Source organism: Alternaria conjuncta (assembly GCF_024043145.1).
Source record: "Alternaria conjuncta strain BMP 0040 chromosome Unknown scaffold_10, whole genome shotgun sequence".
Lineage (NCBI taxonomy): Eukaryota > Fungi > Ascomycota > Dothideomycetes > Pleosporales > Pleosporaceae > Alternaria > Alternaria conjuncta.
The window spans coordinates 1317130-1334408 of NW_026250099.1; the positions used below are offsets into that span (position 1 = coordinate 1317130).

At 54.2% G+C, this 17279-nt stretch overlaps 5 protein-coding genes across 5 annotated transcripts; 3 read left to right on the forward strand and 2 right to left on the reverse strand.

Annotated features, from left to right (window-relative positions):
- Positions 1 to 146: 146 nt before the first annotated feature.
- Positions 147 to 8023, reverse strand: ALT5 (Type I Iterative PKS; the record flags this gene model as incomplete). The annotated part of the gene is made up of 5 exons (XM_051471728.1): positions 147 to 6666; positions 6716 to 7101; positions 7169 to 7479; positions 7531 to 7778; positions 7839 to 8023. 5 exons carry the CDS (start codon positions 8021 to 8023, stop codon positions 147 to 149), a joined length of 7650 nt encoding a protein of 2549 aa, XP_051324802.1.
- Positions 8024 to 8869: 846 nt separating this feature from the next.
- Positions 8870 to 10513, reverse strand: ALT4 (FAD-linked oxidoreductase alt4; the record flags this gene model as incomplete). The annotated part of the gene is made up of 4 exons (XM_051471729.1): positions 8870 to 9137; positions 9192 to 9589; positions 9637 to 9986; positions 10078 to 10513. The coding sequence occupies 4 exons, from the start codon at positions 10511 to 10513 to the stop codon at positions 8870 to 8872; spliced, it is 1452 nt and encodes a 483-aa protein (XP_051324803.1).
- Positions 10514 to 11307: 794 nt separating this feature from the next.
- On the forward strand, positions 11308 to 13004 carry ALT3 (Cytochrome P450 monooxygenase alt3; the record flags this gene model as incomplete). The annotated part of the gene is made up of 4 exons (XM_051471730.1): positions 11308 to 11403; positions 11459 to 11841; positions 11897 to 12265; positions 12323 to 13004. 4 exons carry the CDS (start codon positions 11308 to 11310, stop codon positions 13002 to 13004), a joined length of 1530 nt encoding a protein of 509 aa, XP_051324804.1.
- A 340-nt stretch (positions 13005 to 13344) lies between these two features.
- ALT2 (alanine transaminase alt2) lies at positions 13345 to 14882 on the forward strand (the record flags this gene model as incomplete). The annotated part of the gene is made up of 2 exons (XM_051471731.1): positions 13345 to 14804; positions 14849 to 14882. The coding sequence occupies 2 exons, from the start codon at positions 13345 to 13347 to the stop codon at positions 14880 to 14882; spliced, it is 1494 nt and encodes a 497-aa protein (XP_051324805.1).
- A 685-nt stretch (positions 14883 to 15567) lies between these two features.
- ALT1 (alanine transaminase) lies at positions 15568 to 17230 on the forward strand (the record flags this gene model as incomplete). The annotated part of the gene is made up of 4 exons (XM_051471732.1): positions 15568 to 15603; positions 15659 to 16780; positions 16839 to 17011; positions 17074 to 17230. 4 exons carry the CDS (start codon positions 15568 to 15570, stop codon positions 17228 to 17230), a joined length of 1488 nt encoding a protein of 495 aa, XP_051324806.1.
- Positions 17231 to 17279: the final 49 nt, after the last annotated feature.

The following is a 17279-nucleotide window of genomic DNA, read 5'->3' on the forward strand; positions in this document are numbered from 1 at the left end:
TGCCCAATCAGAAGATGTGGCTAAGCCGCTTGCGTGGCTGCTTCGTCCTCCAGGGCTTCGTTGTCAGCCAGCATCACGAACGTCAAGAGCGAAGGCCGATACGATAGCAATCAGTCACGATTCATACTACCTAGGTACATACAACTTCAGGCCTGTGCAAGGAGCAGCTTACTCTTCTCTGCCAAGCTTTGTGCCAGTTGTGTCATCGGGATGTTCTGCAGAACATCGAACACGGAGCACTCCACCAACATCTCACGCGCAACCCAATTTCTCACCTCAACAGCCACCAGACTATCAACTCCATACGCGCTCAGCGGCCTACCGGCATCGATATCAGCCTCGGGTATCATCATCAGGCTCGCAAGACGCTGCACTATGGCAGCCGTGATGAGCTGCACGGCCTCTTCATTCGCTGTGCCGCATCGCGTCAACTCCTCGCGCAACGAGATAGTCTGTCCAGCCTTGGACGATGAACCAGCTGCAACGTTGCGCAATGCAGCAAATCGCGCGTCGGCCATCCAGTACCAGGCGTCGTCGTGCTCATTGAAGGGCAGACCGCACATGACTTGCCCAGGGTGCTGAGAGGGGCCCTCGATGGCGGTCGCTAGAAGACCATGAAGATCCGACGTATGCATGACTTTGAGCCCCATGGCCTTGACGTGGTCGACATACTCGTCATGTTCGGCCACGAAACCTACCGACAGAAGATAGCCGATGTCGATGGTCATCGCCGGTAGACCCTGGTTGCGCCGGAATGCAGCAAATTCGTCTTGGAAGTTGTTGCCGCAGCCGTAATTGCCCTGTCCACGATGGCCCATCACACCGGCTAGCGAAGACAGCATAACGAAGAAGTCCATATCGCGTGGCAGTAGCTCGTGCAGGTTCCAGGTACCGTGGACCTTAGGACCGACTGTTGTGCGCACATGGTCGGCTGTCATCTTGTCGAAGAGGCAGTCTTGTAGGACCATGGCGCCAGTCGCACAGCCCTTGATGGGTGGCAAGCCCTTGGCCTTCAGGTCACCCAAGACTGATTGCAGAGCGGCCTTGTTGCCAACGTCGCAATCATATGCCAGCGGCGTAACGCTGTACGTCTTCTGCAGTTGCGCAGCGAATGCTTTGTTGTCTGTGCCGCTGGCTGCAGAACGAGAGAGGAACACCAGGTACTTTGCGCCCTTCTCTGCCAACCAACGCGCAATCTCACGCGTGATGCCACCAAGGCCGGCAATCACGTACGTCGCGTCAGACTGGACACGTACGCGTGGAATTCGAGGTACGGCACGGACCAAGTCTGCATCGTCGACGCGAACGACCACCTTGCCCATGTGCTTTCCCGCCTGCATATGGCGGAAGGCCTTCTCGACTTCGGCCATGGTAAAGATCTGGAGTGGCGCAATGGGCTTGATCGCCCCCTCATGGATCATCCTCGCCGTGTCATGCCATAGCGCTACTGCTCGCGGTGTCGGATTGTTCTCAAAGTCCAGCAGGTTGACACCGATATAGCTCTTGTTGTCCAACAAGGGCTTCATGTCAAGACCGGTGTTGGCGAAGAGATCCGCCTTTCCGATCTCCAAGAAACGACCGAATTTGGCCAAGCAGTCAGTCCAAGATCGACGAAGAGCCTCGCCAGCCAGCGAGTTCAGTACCAGATCCACACCCTTGCCGTCCGTGGCACGGAGCACTCCCTTGACAAAGCTAGTGTCGCGACTGCTGAAGATGTGGTCTTCGGGGATTCCATATTGCTCCATGAGAAGCTGTTTCTTCGCATCCGCACCCACCGTAGCGAATATCTCGGCACCTTTGGCTTGCGCGATCATGATGGCGGCTTGTCCGACACCGCCAGCAGCGGCATGAATCAAGATCTTCTCGCCAGAGACAATGCCACCTGCCGTCACCAGCGCGTAGTAGGCTGTGAGGAAGATGAGTGGCATTGAGGCGGCTTCCTCGAAGCTCATGCCAGAGGGAACGGGTATGGCACCCTTGGCTGGGAAGCGGACATAGGTGGCGAAGGTATCGCAAGATGCAGTCATGACCTTGTCGCCAACGTTGATGTCTGTGACTGCCGCTCCGACACGAGTGACGATACCCGAGGCATCGACACCCAGCTTGTTCTCAGCCAGGTTACCCAGCGCTACGAGCACATCCTTGAAGTTGAGACCAACGGCCTTGACCTCAATCTCAATCCAGTCCTCAGGCAATGGCGTGTGGTACGTTTCGTCTTCTTCCCACTGGAATGTATCGAGAAGACCAGGTGTCTTGATGCTCAGCTTGAGAGGACGTCCACAGCTTTTGAATGATACCATTTCGGGATCACCCTTGGCCTCATACTTGCGCAGAGAAGCATCGACTTCCATTGTTCGCTCTACGCGGGGCACGTAGACCATGTCACCGCGCGCAGCGAACTCACCCTCGGTGCCGTCACCGCGGATGTGCTCATAAGCGACCTTGAGTGTATTCTGTGCCGCTCTCTCGAAGTCAATGGTCGATGACGCCTCCAGATCGAGACAGGCAAGGCGAACGCCGGCGTCTTCGTTGCGAATGGCTCTGGCAAGCCCAACCATCAGACTCTTCAAGGGAGATGGCGTGTCAAGAGCACCGCCACCTGTGATCCACAAAGCACCCTGGGACGAGAGAACGACTTCGCGCAATCTGACCCAGTCGTCATCGGTAAGATTGGCGAGGACAGCGTCATCCCATTCAGCAAGACAGAGACAGTACTTGCCCTCCACATGTGCTTTGGAGATGTCGTTCCACTGAGCGATGCTTGTATCATGGCCGGCGGAGGCGAATGCTCTCTGGATGGCAGAGGCAAGCCTGCCCGTCGCTTCAGTCCCAGTGGTGATGACCAAGCAAGGAGGCAGGCTAGGACTTGTAGTCTCGGGCTTGGTCGAAATGAGCAGCGAGACAGGCTCTTTGGAAGTTTCTCGATCACCACGGATATCGACATCAACACCCGAGAATCCGGCCAACTTCAATGCGACGTTCCACTCTTCAGCATCCAAGAGTGGACCTCCCTTCCTACCGTCCGCTTCTCCTAGCCACCAGCCGGGCAACGGCCCCATGATGAACCCGGAGAAGATACGCTTGATGGTCACCTCGGACAAGACAAGACGGCCACCTGGCTTCAGCAGCATCTTGCAGTGCGCTAGTGTCTCCTGGATGCTCTTCGTCGCGTGAAGTACATTGGCGCAAACAATGAGGTCAAAGGACTCAGGACTGAACCCTTGCTCCGTAGGTGAGTTCTCGATATTGAGCGTGCCGAACTGCATGATGGATGCATCGTTGTCGAATCGGTCTGCCGCCTTAGCAAGGAAACCAGGAGAGATGTCCGTGAAGTAATACTGAGCGGCCTTGGAGCTGCCATCGGAGTTGCGCAAGCGCTCCAAGACATGGTATGTAGTACCACCCGTTCCGGCGCCGATTTCCAGGATGCGCAATCCAGGTTGCTTGTCAGCGATCAGACCGACGTACTCTGCCACGTTGGTGTTGAAACTTGTGCCGAAAGCGCCACGGTAGAAGGAGTAAAGAAGATCGCCCTCAGTCATACATTGCAGAGCTTCGACCTCGCGTGTAAAGATGCGAGAAAGATTCTGCCCAATGCGGTCCACCATCTGCACCGTGATGTCGCCGCTCTCCGACTTGATGATGCGTTTCCGGGCTGCCTGCATCTCGGTCTCGACATCTTCAGGAAGCGGAGGAAATTGCTTCACGGTGTCATGCATCCACTCCACGTACGACTTCCAGAAGCCGTCCTGCGGAACATGTGCCTTGCCTGCTTCGCTCTGGAACCAGTCAAGGCAGCGATAGATGTATACAAGGCAGACGAACTCGAGCAGATCAAGCACTGAATCGTCGTCTCTACTCTTCAATGTGCGCTTGTAGACGAGTTCTTTGATCTGAGAAGGCGACAAGAGATCAGCATCCACGTGCCAGTTTTGCGCGAAACAAGACGCACGCGTCTCAAGCTGTTTCGATGCGTTCTCGGTTGCACCAACAGATGCCAGTACAACGCCTTCCATGATGACGACAGGGTCGGTCATGGTTGCCTCGGACATCGTGATGCTGGAAGTCCAGGTTGTGTAGCTCAGCTTCTTCGCGGAAGAGCAGCCATGTAGCTCTGAACCAGCGGTGCTTGGGATCCTGGCTGAAACGAAGATGCGATCAAAAGATCTGGGAACGACCGCCTCGTTCAGTGCTTGATCGTCGCCAGATATACTGGGAAAGACAAGATGAAGGACCGAGTCCAGCGTGGCAGGGTGAACGACATAGGGGTATTCGAAGCCCTTAGGCATGACTGCCTTGGTATCAGGTACCTTGATGATGCCATAGCTGGAGCTAGGACCAGCATACAGCTCAGTCATGTTGCGGAAGGTCGGTCCGTATTGCATGCCGATCGTCTCGACTGTGTCGTATAAGAAGCTTCGTGCCGGCTTCTGGCAGATATCTCTAGCGTTGGAAAGTGACAACATGTAGCGCTCGTTTTCAAGCGCCAGTTCACGCTCCATCGACGGAGAGAAGGCTTTGAAGACGACGGAGACGAGGCCACGAGCATGAGCACTCCAAGAGTTCATCTCCTCACTCCACGAAGAGACAACAAACTCGTAAAGCGTGGACGACGGCGCGGCTCGTGTTCCAGTACGACGATTGTGTAGCTGCGTCATGACTTCAATACCCTTCTCCGTATCAGGTACGCGAAGCGCAGTATCGATGCTAACGTCACGCAACTCGAAACCATACACTTCGTCGGCATTGGTCTCCTGCGCTAATTGGTGCGCCGCTTCAATAGCCATGACGAGCATGCCCGCACCTGGATACAGAATATCGCCCTGGACCTTGTGCTCACGGATCCATGGATTTTCGTTGCACCGGAGGAAGTTGCGCCATGTGTGCTCTGGCGTTCCAGTAAGGCGATAGCCGACAAGGTCGGTACGTGGCGACTTGCGAAGGCGGTGTTGCCGGCTGAGGTGGGATTCGTCCCAGTACGCCTTGTGGTTCCAGGCGTACGGAGCTAGGTCTACCAACATGCTGTTGTTGTCGGGAGAAACGTCATTGGCCTTGCTCAAATCGACTTTGCATCCATGCGACCAGAGATGGCCCATGGCTTCCAGCATAGTAGCAGCGCCATCGTGGTTGCGGCGAAGCAGGGTAGTGTAGGTCGTATCGGCAGCACGGTTCGCACTGGCGAAGATGTCTAGGAGGTAGCTGCGCAAGGCAGAGTGAGGGCCGAGCTCGACGAACAGATTGGCGAAGGCCTTGCGCGACTTGCTCTCTTGGGGGTGGCTCAGAAGGGAGCGGGTAGCCGCGACAAAGTTGACAGGAGACACAAGGTTATCCACCCAATAGGATGGCTTCATCTGTGCAGGATCAACCAAGCTTCCTGTTACCGAAGAAAACATGGGGACGGTCGCCGTGGAGCCATGTGGGATGCCTTCCAAAGCCCTCTCATATTGTTCGCGAGCTGACTCCATGTGGAACGAATGATATGCGACGTCCATGGGCAGTCGGGTGCACGGTATCTGCGCGTCCTTCAATTGCATCTCCAGCTCACTGATGGCTGAAGCGTCTCCGGTGACAGTGCAGGCCTTGGTGGAGTTGAAGCATCCCACGACTGCTCGACCGCTCTTCAAGCCATTGAGATGATTCTGTACGCTATCGGCACTTGCAGAAACGGCCAACATGCCACCGTTCTTGGACACATTCTTGCTGACCTGGCCTCTCAACCAAGCAATTTTGACCGCCGCTTCTTGATCGATGAAGCCAGCGGTATACGCAGCCGCTATTTCGCCGCTAGAGTGGCCGAGAACAGCAACAGGTCTTACGTCGAAACTGCTCAAGAGGTCCACGAGCGCGACCTGGATAGCGGTACAAGCCGGCTGACTGTAGTCAGTCTCACGTAGCTTGGACTCAGCCTCGCTGCGACTAAGCTCTTCACCAAGACTCCACGGGCAACCGAACGATTTGAGCATAGCCTCCGACCTCTGCATGCTCTCAGCAAAGGCCTTGTACGACGAAAGACCTCTCCCCATTGCATGCCACTGCGCGCCCTGGCCAGTGAAGACAAAGGCAATTCGTGGTATCGCAGAAGTGGAGGAACGGACCACTTGAGCAAGGCTCGTAAGCTTCTCCCGCAGGCCGCTGACGCTCGAGGCGACGGCATACGACTTCCAAGGCAACGCGGTTCTCTTGGAGCTCAGCGTGAATGCCAAGTCATTGAGGAACGAAGGTACCGTGGATGTCTTCAAGGCCAGATAGTCTTGCAGGCGCTCGGCGTTGCGCTTGACTCCTTCTTGGTCGTTGGAAGACAGGACGAACAACCTCGATGTGGGATGAAGGTCGCGCAAGATCTCGCTCGAAACATCACTCGTGTTGTCGCTGCAGTCTCCGCTGGTCGTCTCAACAGTGCTTGCAGAGCTACTAGGACTATCACTGAGCTCAGCAACGCGCACGCTGCCTGAGCTGTGAAGGGGCGGCGTTGTCGCATGTCGACCCTTCAAGCCATGTCGTGACAGGAAAGACGCCGCGTCCTCAAGGATGACATGTGCATTCGCACCGCCAAAACCGAAGCTGTTGACGCTTGCGCGGCGAGGACCGCTGTGTGGCCACGGCGTCAACTTGGAAGCTATCTTGACATTCTTTGGTAAATCAATGTCTGGATTGAGCTTCTCGAACCTGGAGGATATCAGTATATGCAAATTGAGAGCTTCAGCGATCCACTAACCAGAGATTCGGCAATATCATGCCCCGCTCCACAGTCAGCGCAGCCTTGATGATACCAGCTACACCAGCTGCGCCTTCGAGGTGACCAATGTTCGTCTTGACGGATCCGACGTATAGATCTGATGTGCGGTTCTCGACGGATCCAATGGTTTTGAGGATAGCGCGGGCCTCAAGCGGATCACCAGCCTGTGTACCCGTTCCGTGCGCTTCGACGTATCCTGTCTCTGCTGGATCCACACCAGCCTGCCGGTATGCGGTTCGGATCAGTTCTTGTTGCGCCTCGCTGTTCGGCAACGAGATGCCTGGTGTGCGACCATCTTCGTTAGCGGCCGTGGCCAGCACGACTGCTCGGATGTTGTCGCCGTCGCGGATCGCTGCGTCTAGAGGCTACATGCCGCCACTCGTTAGTCAAATTCCTCACACCGAGACCGCGACGGAAGCGCTCAGTACACACCTTCAAAATAGTAACGCCGAATCCTTCTCCGCGCGCGAAACCATTCGCGTCTGCATCCCACATCTTGCTCTTGCCTTCAGGCGACAGAATCTTGGCAGCGCCCAGGAGGATGGACATATCCGGTCCGAACATCAGGTTGGCACCACCAACCACGCTCATCTCGGCTTCGCCCGTGCGGATGCTCTGGCAGGCTAGATGGAATGCTGTTAAACTTGATGAGCAGGCCGTGTCGACTGTCAGCGAAGGCCCCCGCAGATTGTAGAACCACGACAGTCTGTTGGAGGCTAGAGATGCTGACATGCCAGTCGCGTCTGCAGAGAAGGCTTAGCTTGGACCAGCATTATACCGACTCGATCACTTACGGTATATTGAAGGCCCTTCGTTATCACGGGCTTGCAGATTGGGAAAGTCCGCTGTGAAGGTTCCGATGTAGCAGGATGTTTGTGTGCCTGAGACTTGCTCCAAGGTCAAGCCAGCGTTTTCGAAGCCCTCATACGTGGCTTCCAGTAGAATGCGATGTGTCGGATCCATGGCCTTCGCTTCCTTCGGCGTGATGCTGAAGAAAGGAGCATCGAACACCTTGAAGTCTTGTTCCAGGAAGTGCGCATGTCTGTCGCAACAGCACATCAGCATGATCAACGACATGAGCACGACAACAGATTGAGCCTACCTTTGTTGGATGCTACCTAGCCGCTCTGGGTCGGGGTGGTAGAAAGCGTCGACGTTGTAACGGTCCTTGGGGATTTCGGTGCGTGCGCTGCGACCTTCTACGAGCATACGGTAGAAGGCTTCGGGGTCCCGAGCATCGCCTGGGCCCCGGAAAGAGATACCGATTATGGCGATTGGTTTGTTCATTGTGACAGCTTGAAGAGGATGGAGGATTGGGAAGAATAGTACACCGCCGTATAATCTGGTGAATGGGAGGAGAACAATCGTAAAAGCCTGCTGTGAAAGCTACAGGTAAATATCATCTCCAAAGGGTCTCATGAGACTCTCATCTACTAATGCTACAGGTTTCGCGTCGCAATGGCCCGATCACCGTTCTCAAGCCCACGCATCTGCACTGCAATTAGACAGGAGCGATATCAAGCCGATCAAACATCTCGACGAAACTATCCAATACCGCTGGGTTGTTTGAGCACGCAGCATGTTGCTTCCCCGATACAGGTGAACGTGTTCGACTATCTTCCCAAGATCTGAAGGCGACCGGGGTAACCGAAGCCACGACTCAGGTGTGTCTCCACCACTCTAAACAAGACTTCCCAAGACTTTTCCGACCCACCGAAGGCCCTTATAATCGGAGAATTATTAGCGTCGGCTTCAGATATTTCCCCAGACCGTACTGCTGTTGTCCTCGCTTCGAAGTCCAGCGTGGGTCACGATGCGCCAGAGTACCCACTCCCTACTGCGCCCGCGATTCGGCCAGATTTCGGAGTTCTAGCAACATCCATAGGCCACTCTCCATGCCCACGTGTACGCGCGCGGCCTTCTACTACTCGTCAGGGAGCTGAAATCGTATCTGCTAAGCTATCGAATATCTCAAAACGCTCAGGCGTACACCAGGGGTGCCACCACCGAGTCGAAACGCCTACGCGTCAACGTAGACAGGATCTTTTTGCTCCACAGGGTCTCACATCAAACGTCGTTATCGGTAAGCTAGGTTTGTATTGGAGACTACTCCAAAGATCTACTCAGAATGCCTCATGGATCAACGAATGGTTGGTACCATCGAAACACATTGTCGGGGTCATATCTCTGCTTGAGAAGCCGTAGCTTTACCAATCTCCAGGGCTCATAGCCGTACAGTGCTTCGGACGGGTCCTTCAAGGTCGCCGTGCCATTACCATAGCTCACATACTGTTGCAAACGGCCGTATCCAGACGTCTCGACGAAGCGTTGCTTCCAGTAGTTGAGATGATCCTCGAAAACCTTGCGGTCTTCCAATCGCTTTGGTGTCGCATTCAGCATACTACATCCCATGAGTTAGAACTTGCTTCGTATAGAACCAATGCGGTACACTCACAGGAAATGATTCGAACCTCCGCGCCACGGAAAGGCTGTCGCATCGTCGGGGATCTCGCGAGCACGCTGGTCAGGCAGGCATTCGAACATGGCACTGAACCAACCGCGGTCCTCCCACTCCTCACTCATAGCTTTGACACTCTCAAAGAACTCGCGTGTCGTCTTGAGGTCGAACTTGTCGACGCAGGCGGCGCCCATCATTTTATAGGGGCCTCGGAGCCAGACTTCGGGATTGCAAAAGAGCTTGTTTATCTCTTTGTAGGTGGTGAACGGTAGCTCTGGCCATGACACGGACTTCCGCCCGGTGATCAAGACTGGGCCCAGGGACTCGAAGCGCTGCAAATAGGGCTCTGCACCCGCAGCTGGACCAGACCAGACTAGGTTTACAAGAATGATGTGCTGGGCCTTGTTAGCAGCGTGGATACCTCACTCGTTAAGCGACCTACTTTGCGACCGCTGCTCTGGCGCAACCATAGGACGAAGATTGCCAAATCAGCCGGCATAGTCTCATAGACACTATTCAGCGTCTCAAACACCGCATCGCACTGATCCAATGTATACTCCAGATCCCAAGTATGGTGTATGCCTCCGTGCGGCTGCGGATAGACCTGGAACGTGACCTCGACTGCAATACCAAAATTGTGGCCTGCGCCACGAATCGCCCAGAACAGGTCCGGATGCGAGTCCTTGGATGCAACCACTACGCTTCCATCAGCGAGCACGAGCTTGCAAGACATCATGTTGTCGTTTAGAAAGCCATATTTGCCTTGTAAACGGCCAAGGCCTGCACCAAACGCTACGCCAATAACACCAGTCGTAGGACACGACCCCACATCTACCAGCTTTGTAAGTACTTTCACTCTCAGCGAAGATGCTGTTATACTTACTGACTTCCATACCCAAATCATGCACGAAGCGCACGAACTCATCAGTGATCGCTCCACCACCGGCGGTAACATGCCGTTTCTCAGCGTCCCATCGCATGTGGTTGAGTGGGCGCATATTGATGCATATACCGTTCTTGAAATGTCTCATCGTGGTAGTGACTGCATGGTGGCCACCACGGGGTGTGAATGGAATACCCTTCTCCCGCGCATATTTGACGACCTCGACTACATCGTTCTCACAACCTGGCTCGACGATAGCGAGGTATGTTGGGCGCTCGTACTGAGTGAAGCGAAGGTTGCCCTTGTCGAAGCCCGTTTTGTCCATGTCGAACGGAAGATGGATTCGCGCTTCGCTGGAAAGCTTCTGTTGAAGCTCGGCACGGATTGTCTTTGCCGATGAGGCAAGCACGTTGTCGGAGCCATGTTGATTATCCATGTTTTTTGGTGATACAGATGTCACCACGTGGACTGGCGATACCAAAGAGAGACGTCAAGACCGAAAAGAGATGGTGTTTCATACAAAGAGATGCTCAGCTACCCACAGACAACCAGCTCGTCATCACAGCCCATCTCTTGGACACATTGACAGGCCAGCAACCCAGCGATACCGCGTGCTGGAGACTACGCAAGAGGAACTGGCATTCTTCCAAATCAACAGGGGTGTAGAAATGCTCCACCTTACACTGTATCGCCGTGTAGTAATCACGAGTCATTTTTCTCCGTACCCGTGGTCAAGCTTTCACCATTCACCCCAAACACGTGGCCCAGCTGCACATAATTCTTTGCGCACCGTTGTCAAACCCATGTATCCCGCCAGTATCCACAATCGCATGCGCACAGCCGACTTTCTGCAAGCCATTTCGGAGAGAGGATCGGCCCGACAACCAAGGGCCGAATGAAAGTCCGGGTCACCTGAGCTCACCTTCGTGTCTTCACCGCGGAAAACTTCAGTCTCTCTAAACACCAACTGTAGCAGAGCGTGCGTAATGGAGGGGATGCAATTGGCTACTTCTGGTCTGCACCATCGGTCGGCGAGTGCGACGTTTGGCGATAGTAAGGGAATTGGAGGTTTTTGCCAGATGCCGCATGGATCAAACACGTCGGGATAGATGCCTCCGACAGTTTGAGCGTTCAACGGAGTGATGAGCTGGAGAAGGCTGAGATTTCCATCCCCCGGCTTTCGAACCGTTGGCTCTGACTTTCGTCACAGTCTGGCAACTTCACAACATCATGGCTGCTGCTTTCATACCAGATAGCCTGTGGCAACAATTGCGCCAAGCACCACCACTGACATTGCGAAACATCACCGCCGGTATCTTAGTGCTTGTAAGTCTACGTAAATTCTAATTTGGCTTCTGTATGAGCTCACAAAGATTACCAGATCCTGCTTCACGTCTTCTTCAAGGTCGTATACAATCTCTACCTCAGCCCTCTAGCTGGCTATCCGGGGCCGAAGCTCTGGGCCATCTCTCGTCTACCATGGAATCGCGCAAACATGAAGGGTCGGATCAGCTGGAAGATCCGCGAGCTTCACGACAAATACGGTCCTGTTGTGCGCATCGCTCCTGATGAGCTCTCTTACACGACTTCGGGAGCGTGGAAGAAGATATACGGACAACGAAACCCTGAGTTCGTGAAGGCTCTTGACGGTAGAGGTATCGCTCCTGCGAGTATAGGTGGCCAACGTAGCTTGATGACTGAGCATCAAGATCGACACTTGAGGTTGAGAAGAGCTATTGATCCGGCTTTTAGTCAGAGAGCGCTGTGAGTCTATTCATGGAAATGCAGGCATGGTATGGCAATATTGATTTCATTCCAGGCGCGAACAAGAGAGTTACTTCCAAGACCACTCTGACAATCTCGTCCAGAAGCTGAAGGAACGAAGCAAAGACGGACCCGTCGACATGACTACATGGTACAACCTCGTCGCATTCGATATCGTATCCGACCTGGCTTTCGGCGAACCATCAGGCTGCGTCAACAACCCCGAGCAACCATGGATCCAAGCTATCCTCGCTCGCGCAAAGGCTATCGTTTGGTTCCAGCTTGCCGTGCAGTACGGCTTCATGGGTCTACTCAACTGGATGACGCCGAAATACGTCACCGAGTCAAGGAAGAAGCACATCGCGATGACAGAAGCCAAGTTGAAGGCGCGTGTCGAAGCCAAGGACCCTGGGAAGGATTTCATGTAAGTTCAATCGACTCATTACCCAGTCGAAACACTACTGACTCAGTGTCTGATCAGGTCCTACATCCTCGAGAACGACGAGAAGCTCAACCACCTTGAACTGGTCATGCTCTCCTCCAACTTCATCGTAGCCGGCAGTGGTACATCGGCAGGCGGCATGTCCGGCCTAACATATCTTCTCCTGCGCAACCCAGATAAACTCGAGAAGCTCAAGCAAGAGATACGTGGCCTGTTCAAAAGCCGCGCAGACATGACCCTCCAAGCAGTGACAAGCTGCAAGTACCTGCGCGCCTGCCTCAACGAGGGCATGCGTCTCTACCCACCAACCCCGGGCTCACTGCCACGCTTCGTCCCTGGAAAGGGCGAAATGATCGAGGGCAAATGGGTTCCTGGTGGTTATGCTGTTGCCGTTAATCAGCTGGCAGCCGGACACTCTGAGCGCAATTTCAAGAAGGCCCGTGAGTTTCATCCGGAACGCTGGCTAGATGACGCACCAGAAGAGTTCAAGGACGATGACCGTTCTGCTGTTCAGCCGTTTTCATACGGTCAGAGGGCTTGTATCGGACGGTCTATGGCTTATGCCGAGATGTCACTTACAATGGCGAAATTGGTACGGTTCTTTGACTGGGAACTTCATGACCCTGGTAACGACTGGTGGAACAAGCAGGGTACCTACTTGGTGTGGGAAAAGCTGCCTTTGATGGTCAAACTGACGCCTGTGTCTGATCTGGATGGGTAGCGACAGCCGGAAGTGGAGCTATGGATGTGCTCGTGATGTACTGATCTTACATGAAGTCATTGAGATAGTCAAAATTACATGAGAGAGCTGCGATACAATTCGAACGAACTTATACTGTAAACGGAATGACTCACTCCCGATCAATCTCACGAACAACGCCAAGTAGGCGGATTCCAGCTCGAAGATTAGAGACATGACTGGGTGCCCGGCCCCTGCTTAGTGCTATACATGTGGGTCAAAAATGGTGCGTCGGAATGAATAGCTCAGTGGCATACTTAAACTTAGAGTGGCGCACTTCTAGATCCACACAGCTTCAACACCAGAAGCTCCTATACCAAAGATGCAAACACACCTTCTCCTCCTAGGCGCAGGCCTTCTCCTTTTGATTCACCTAACCAATGCCCTCATTTTCAAGCCCCTCCGCAACTACCTCAAGAGCCGTCAACTAGGATGCGGTCCCGTCCCCGTGGAGCCCTACAACCTCCCCTTCGGCATCGACACCATCCGCCGCAGTCTCCTCGCCGACCGCGAGCAACGCACCCCCGATTTCATCTTCTCGCGTTTCATGGCCATGAACCGGTACACATGGGCCATATCCCTGCTCGGCACCACCAATCTCATCACCGCCGAGCCGCGCAACATCCAAGCGCTACTCGCCACGCAATTCGACGACTTCATTATGGGTACAGCCCGACGCACGAATTTGAAGAGGGCGCTCGGGCGCAGTATCTTTGCTGTTGATGGGGTGGCTTGGCATAGAGCGAGGGAGACTATGCGGCCGCTGTTTAGTAGGGAGAATGTGAGTCGGCTGGAGGTGTTGGAGGGGCATGTGGGGAGTTTATTGAGAGTTATTGAGGGGAAAGAAGGGGTGTTGAGGGTTGATGAGCAAGGGAGGGCGTGGTCGGCGCCCGTCAGTTTGGCGGCGTTGTTACCGAAGCTGACGATGGATTCGGCGACAGAGTTCTTTCTGGGAATGAGTACGGGGTCGCTTGATGCGTTGCTCGCAGAACATCAGAAAGAGAGAGGCAGTACTGATCAGCACGATGAAGAAAGCTTCGACCACGCATTCGAGCGTATGTTGACCATCCTCGGAATTAGAATGCGTCTTCGCAGCTTCTACTGGCTCTACGGCAACACCGAACTAAACAGATGCATAAACACTCTCCACGCCTTCGTCGACCACGCCATCGACGCCGCCGACCAAGCGAGAAAACAGGGTTCTTCATCCCTCCGCTACGACTTCCTCGAGACACTGCGATCGCGCTGTGCCGATCGCGCTGAAGTTCGCGAGCAAGTTCTCGGTCTGCTAGCCGCAGGTCGAGACACGACAGCATCACTCACATCATGGGTTTTCTACTGCTTAGTGCGGGACCCACGGGTATACAAAAAGCTACGTGAAGTCATTCTCGCGGAATTTGGGTCTTACTCGAGTACCACGCCTGGCCAGAGTATCACGTTCGAGAAACTCAAGAGCTGCACGTATCTACAACATGTTCTGAACGAAACGCTACGATTACATTCAGTAGTACCGTTCAACTCCCGCTGCGCCGTCCGCGACACCACCCTCCCAACTGGCGGCGGCCCCTCGGGTACCCTCCCCATCTTCGTCCCCGCGGGCACAGAAGTAAACTTCAGCACGCACGTCCTGCACCGCCGGAAAGATCTCTGGGGCGAAGACGCCGATGAATTCGTACCCGAACGTTGGGAGAAGAGGAGACCGGGATCAACGTGGCAGTACGTCCCGTTCAATGGGGGGCCGCGCATTTGTATTGGGCAGCAATTTGCTCTTACGGAGGCGGGGTATGTGATTGTGAGAATGATGCAGAGGTATGATGTTATTGAAGGACTGGACGTGGATTTGGAGAGGGATTGGCATAATTTTACCGTGGTGTGCAGTCCGGGGAGTCCTTTGGAGAGGGAGAAGGCGGTTTTGTGTAGATTGAGGGTTGCTGTTGAGTAGATACTGGTGCATTGTTCTAGTTAGCTGACTCGACTGTGGCTCAATTCTTGGATGGTGGTGGCAGTGTGAGTGTAGTCACGTGTCATCCATCCTAAATCTTGAAACCAACCGCTCATGACAGAATGTACGCTGAGCCCTCGCTCTTTCCTCTTCCATCACCACTGACCTCGTAACGATGCCATGCAAGTCCCGAGTCAGTACAGCAACCAACGGCGACTAGGCCTCACTAACGAGGCCGGACCGAATGCGGGATCGAAGTACTAGTAGCGCCGAGAGCAGGGGCAGCGTGGGGTTACAATATCGTGGACTACAAGTGGAGTCGCATTCGAGATCAGACGCTCACGGTAAGTCGATCAGCCACGTGGGTATACACTTTGTCCCATTGGCTCGTCGACTGCTGCATCTGCGACGATGGCAACGATGCCAGAACTGTCCTACGTACGAAGGAGAATCAGCAATCGAAGTTGAAGTGATTGGTCCGCTTTACTTACGAGAAAGAAGATATGTGTCGATGCCACTACCTTGAACCTGTGGCCATGAAGCTCGTCCTGTGAGTACTAGACAGAAGGACCAGAACGACCGAACACCAAGCTCAACGCCGAGATGTTGTTCACTATAGCCCTTCTCATCTTCCTCAGTGTACGCCAACACCTTCAACACCATAAGGAACCTCCAACATCCTAACCGCGCACAGCCTGTACTTTACTTCCTCCTCCGCTCCCTCTACTACCTCACCCTCCACCCCCTTTCACGCTTTCCAGGCCCAAAACTCTGGGCCATCTCCCGCCTCCCCTGGCACTATGTCAACCTCCGCGGCGATCTCGCATGGCGCATCCGCGACATGCACATCTACTACAACAGCCCCGTGATACGCATCGCACCCGACGAGCTGTCCTACACCAGCAGCACAGCCTTGAAGAAGATCGACGGCTCGCCCCCGCCACGCGAGTTCCTGAAGTGTCTGGATGGCCGTGGTATCGCTCCTGCGGTCGTGAACGGTCGTCGTAGTATCGTTACCGAGACGCCTGAGCGCCATGCCGTGCTACGTCGGGCGCTTCAGCCAGCGTTTAGTGAACGCGCTTTGCGGGACCAAGAAGAGTTCTTTCGGGACCACACTGATCGGCTTGTTGTTCAGTTACGGAAACCACAGTATCATGCTGTAGAGCAGAATATCCTCCGTTGGTTCAGCCTGTTGAGTTTCGACATCATGAGCGACCTGGCCTTTGGACAACCAGCCGGCTGTCTCGACCGCGCCGATGAGCCCTGGCTTGACGTTATTGGTTCGCGCGTCAAAAGCATTGTTTGGTATCAACTCGCTACGTACTACCATATCGAGTGGATACTCAAATGGACGGCACCCAAAGCGGCCATGGAGGCGCGGAAGCGGCATCAAACACTCACCCTCCAAAAGGTACAGCGACGGATTGATGAGGAGCGTGCTGGCACCCGAAAAGGGAAGAGACGGGATTTCATGAGCTACATCCTTGGTAACGAGAGTGAGAATTTGAGTAACATGGATCTTTTTGGTATGGCGAGCGCGTTGATTGTGGCGGGCAGTAACACGACTACGTATACGATGAGCGCATTTGTCTTCTTCGTTTGTGGGCATTCGGACGCCTATAAGAAGGTTATTGCCGAGGTGCGGGGTAGGTTTGCGAGCGAAGAGGAGATTACCATGGTTGCTGCTGGTGAGCTGGTTTACTTGAAGGCCTGCATCGAGGAGTCGATGCGTATATCGCCGCCTACGCCATCAGCTTTGCCGCGCTGGGTTCCAGAGGGTGGAGAGGACATAGATGGAAAATGGGTACCGGGAGGTGTAAGTATTTGTTCGCGTCTCGGCCGTGGCGAGTTTGTACTGACTAGTCGACCAACAGACAGCTGTAGGCATGCACAATCTCGCAGCCTGTCACGCTCCATGGAACTGGCACCGGCCTCTTGACTTTATCCCAGAGAGGTGGCTGCAGACGAAAGATGGGGAGTTTGTTCGTGATGACCGAGGTGCATCTCGTCCTTTCTCCTATGGTAGACATGATTGCATTGGACAAACGTAAGATCTCTCTTTCCCTTTTCGGTATCGGTGGAACGATCGCTGACTTCATGGTTTTCCAGTATGGCTATGAATGAGATGAGACTGGCTTTGGCTAAGCTCTTCTGGAACTTTGACATCTCGCTCAGCCCAAACAGTGAGAAGTGGTGGATCACACAAAAGTCGTATTTGGTCTGGGAGAAGAAGCCGCTCATGGTCTCCATCAGGCCGAGGCGGTAGTCAGAACTTGATTGAGCATCTGTTGTATCAGCACGTAAATCTACAAGGC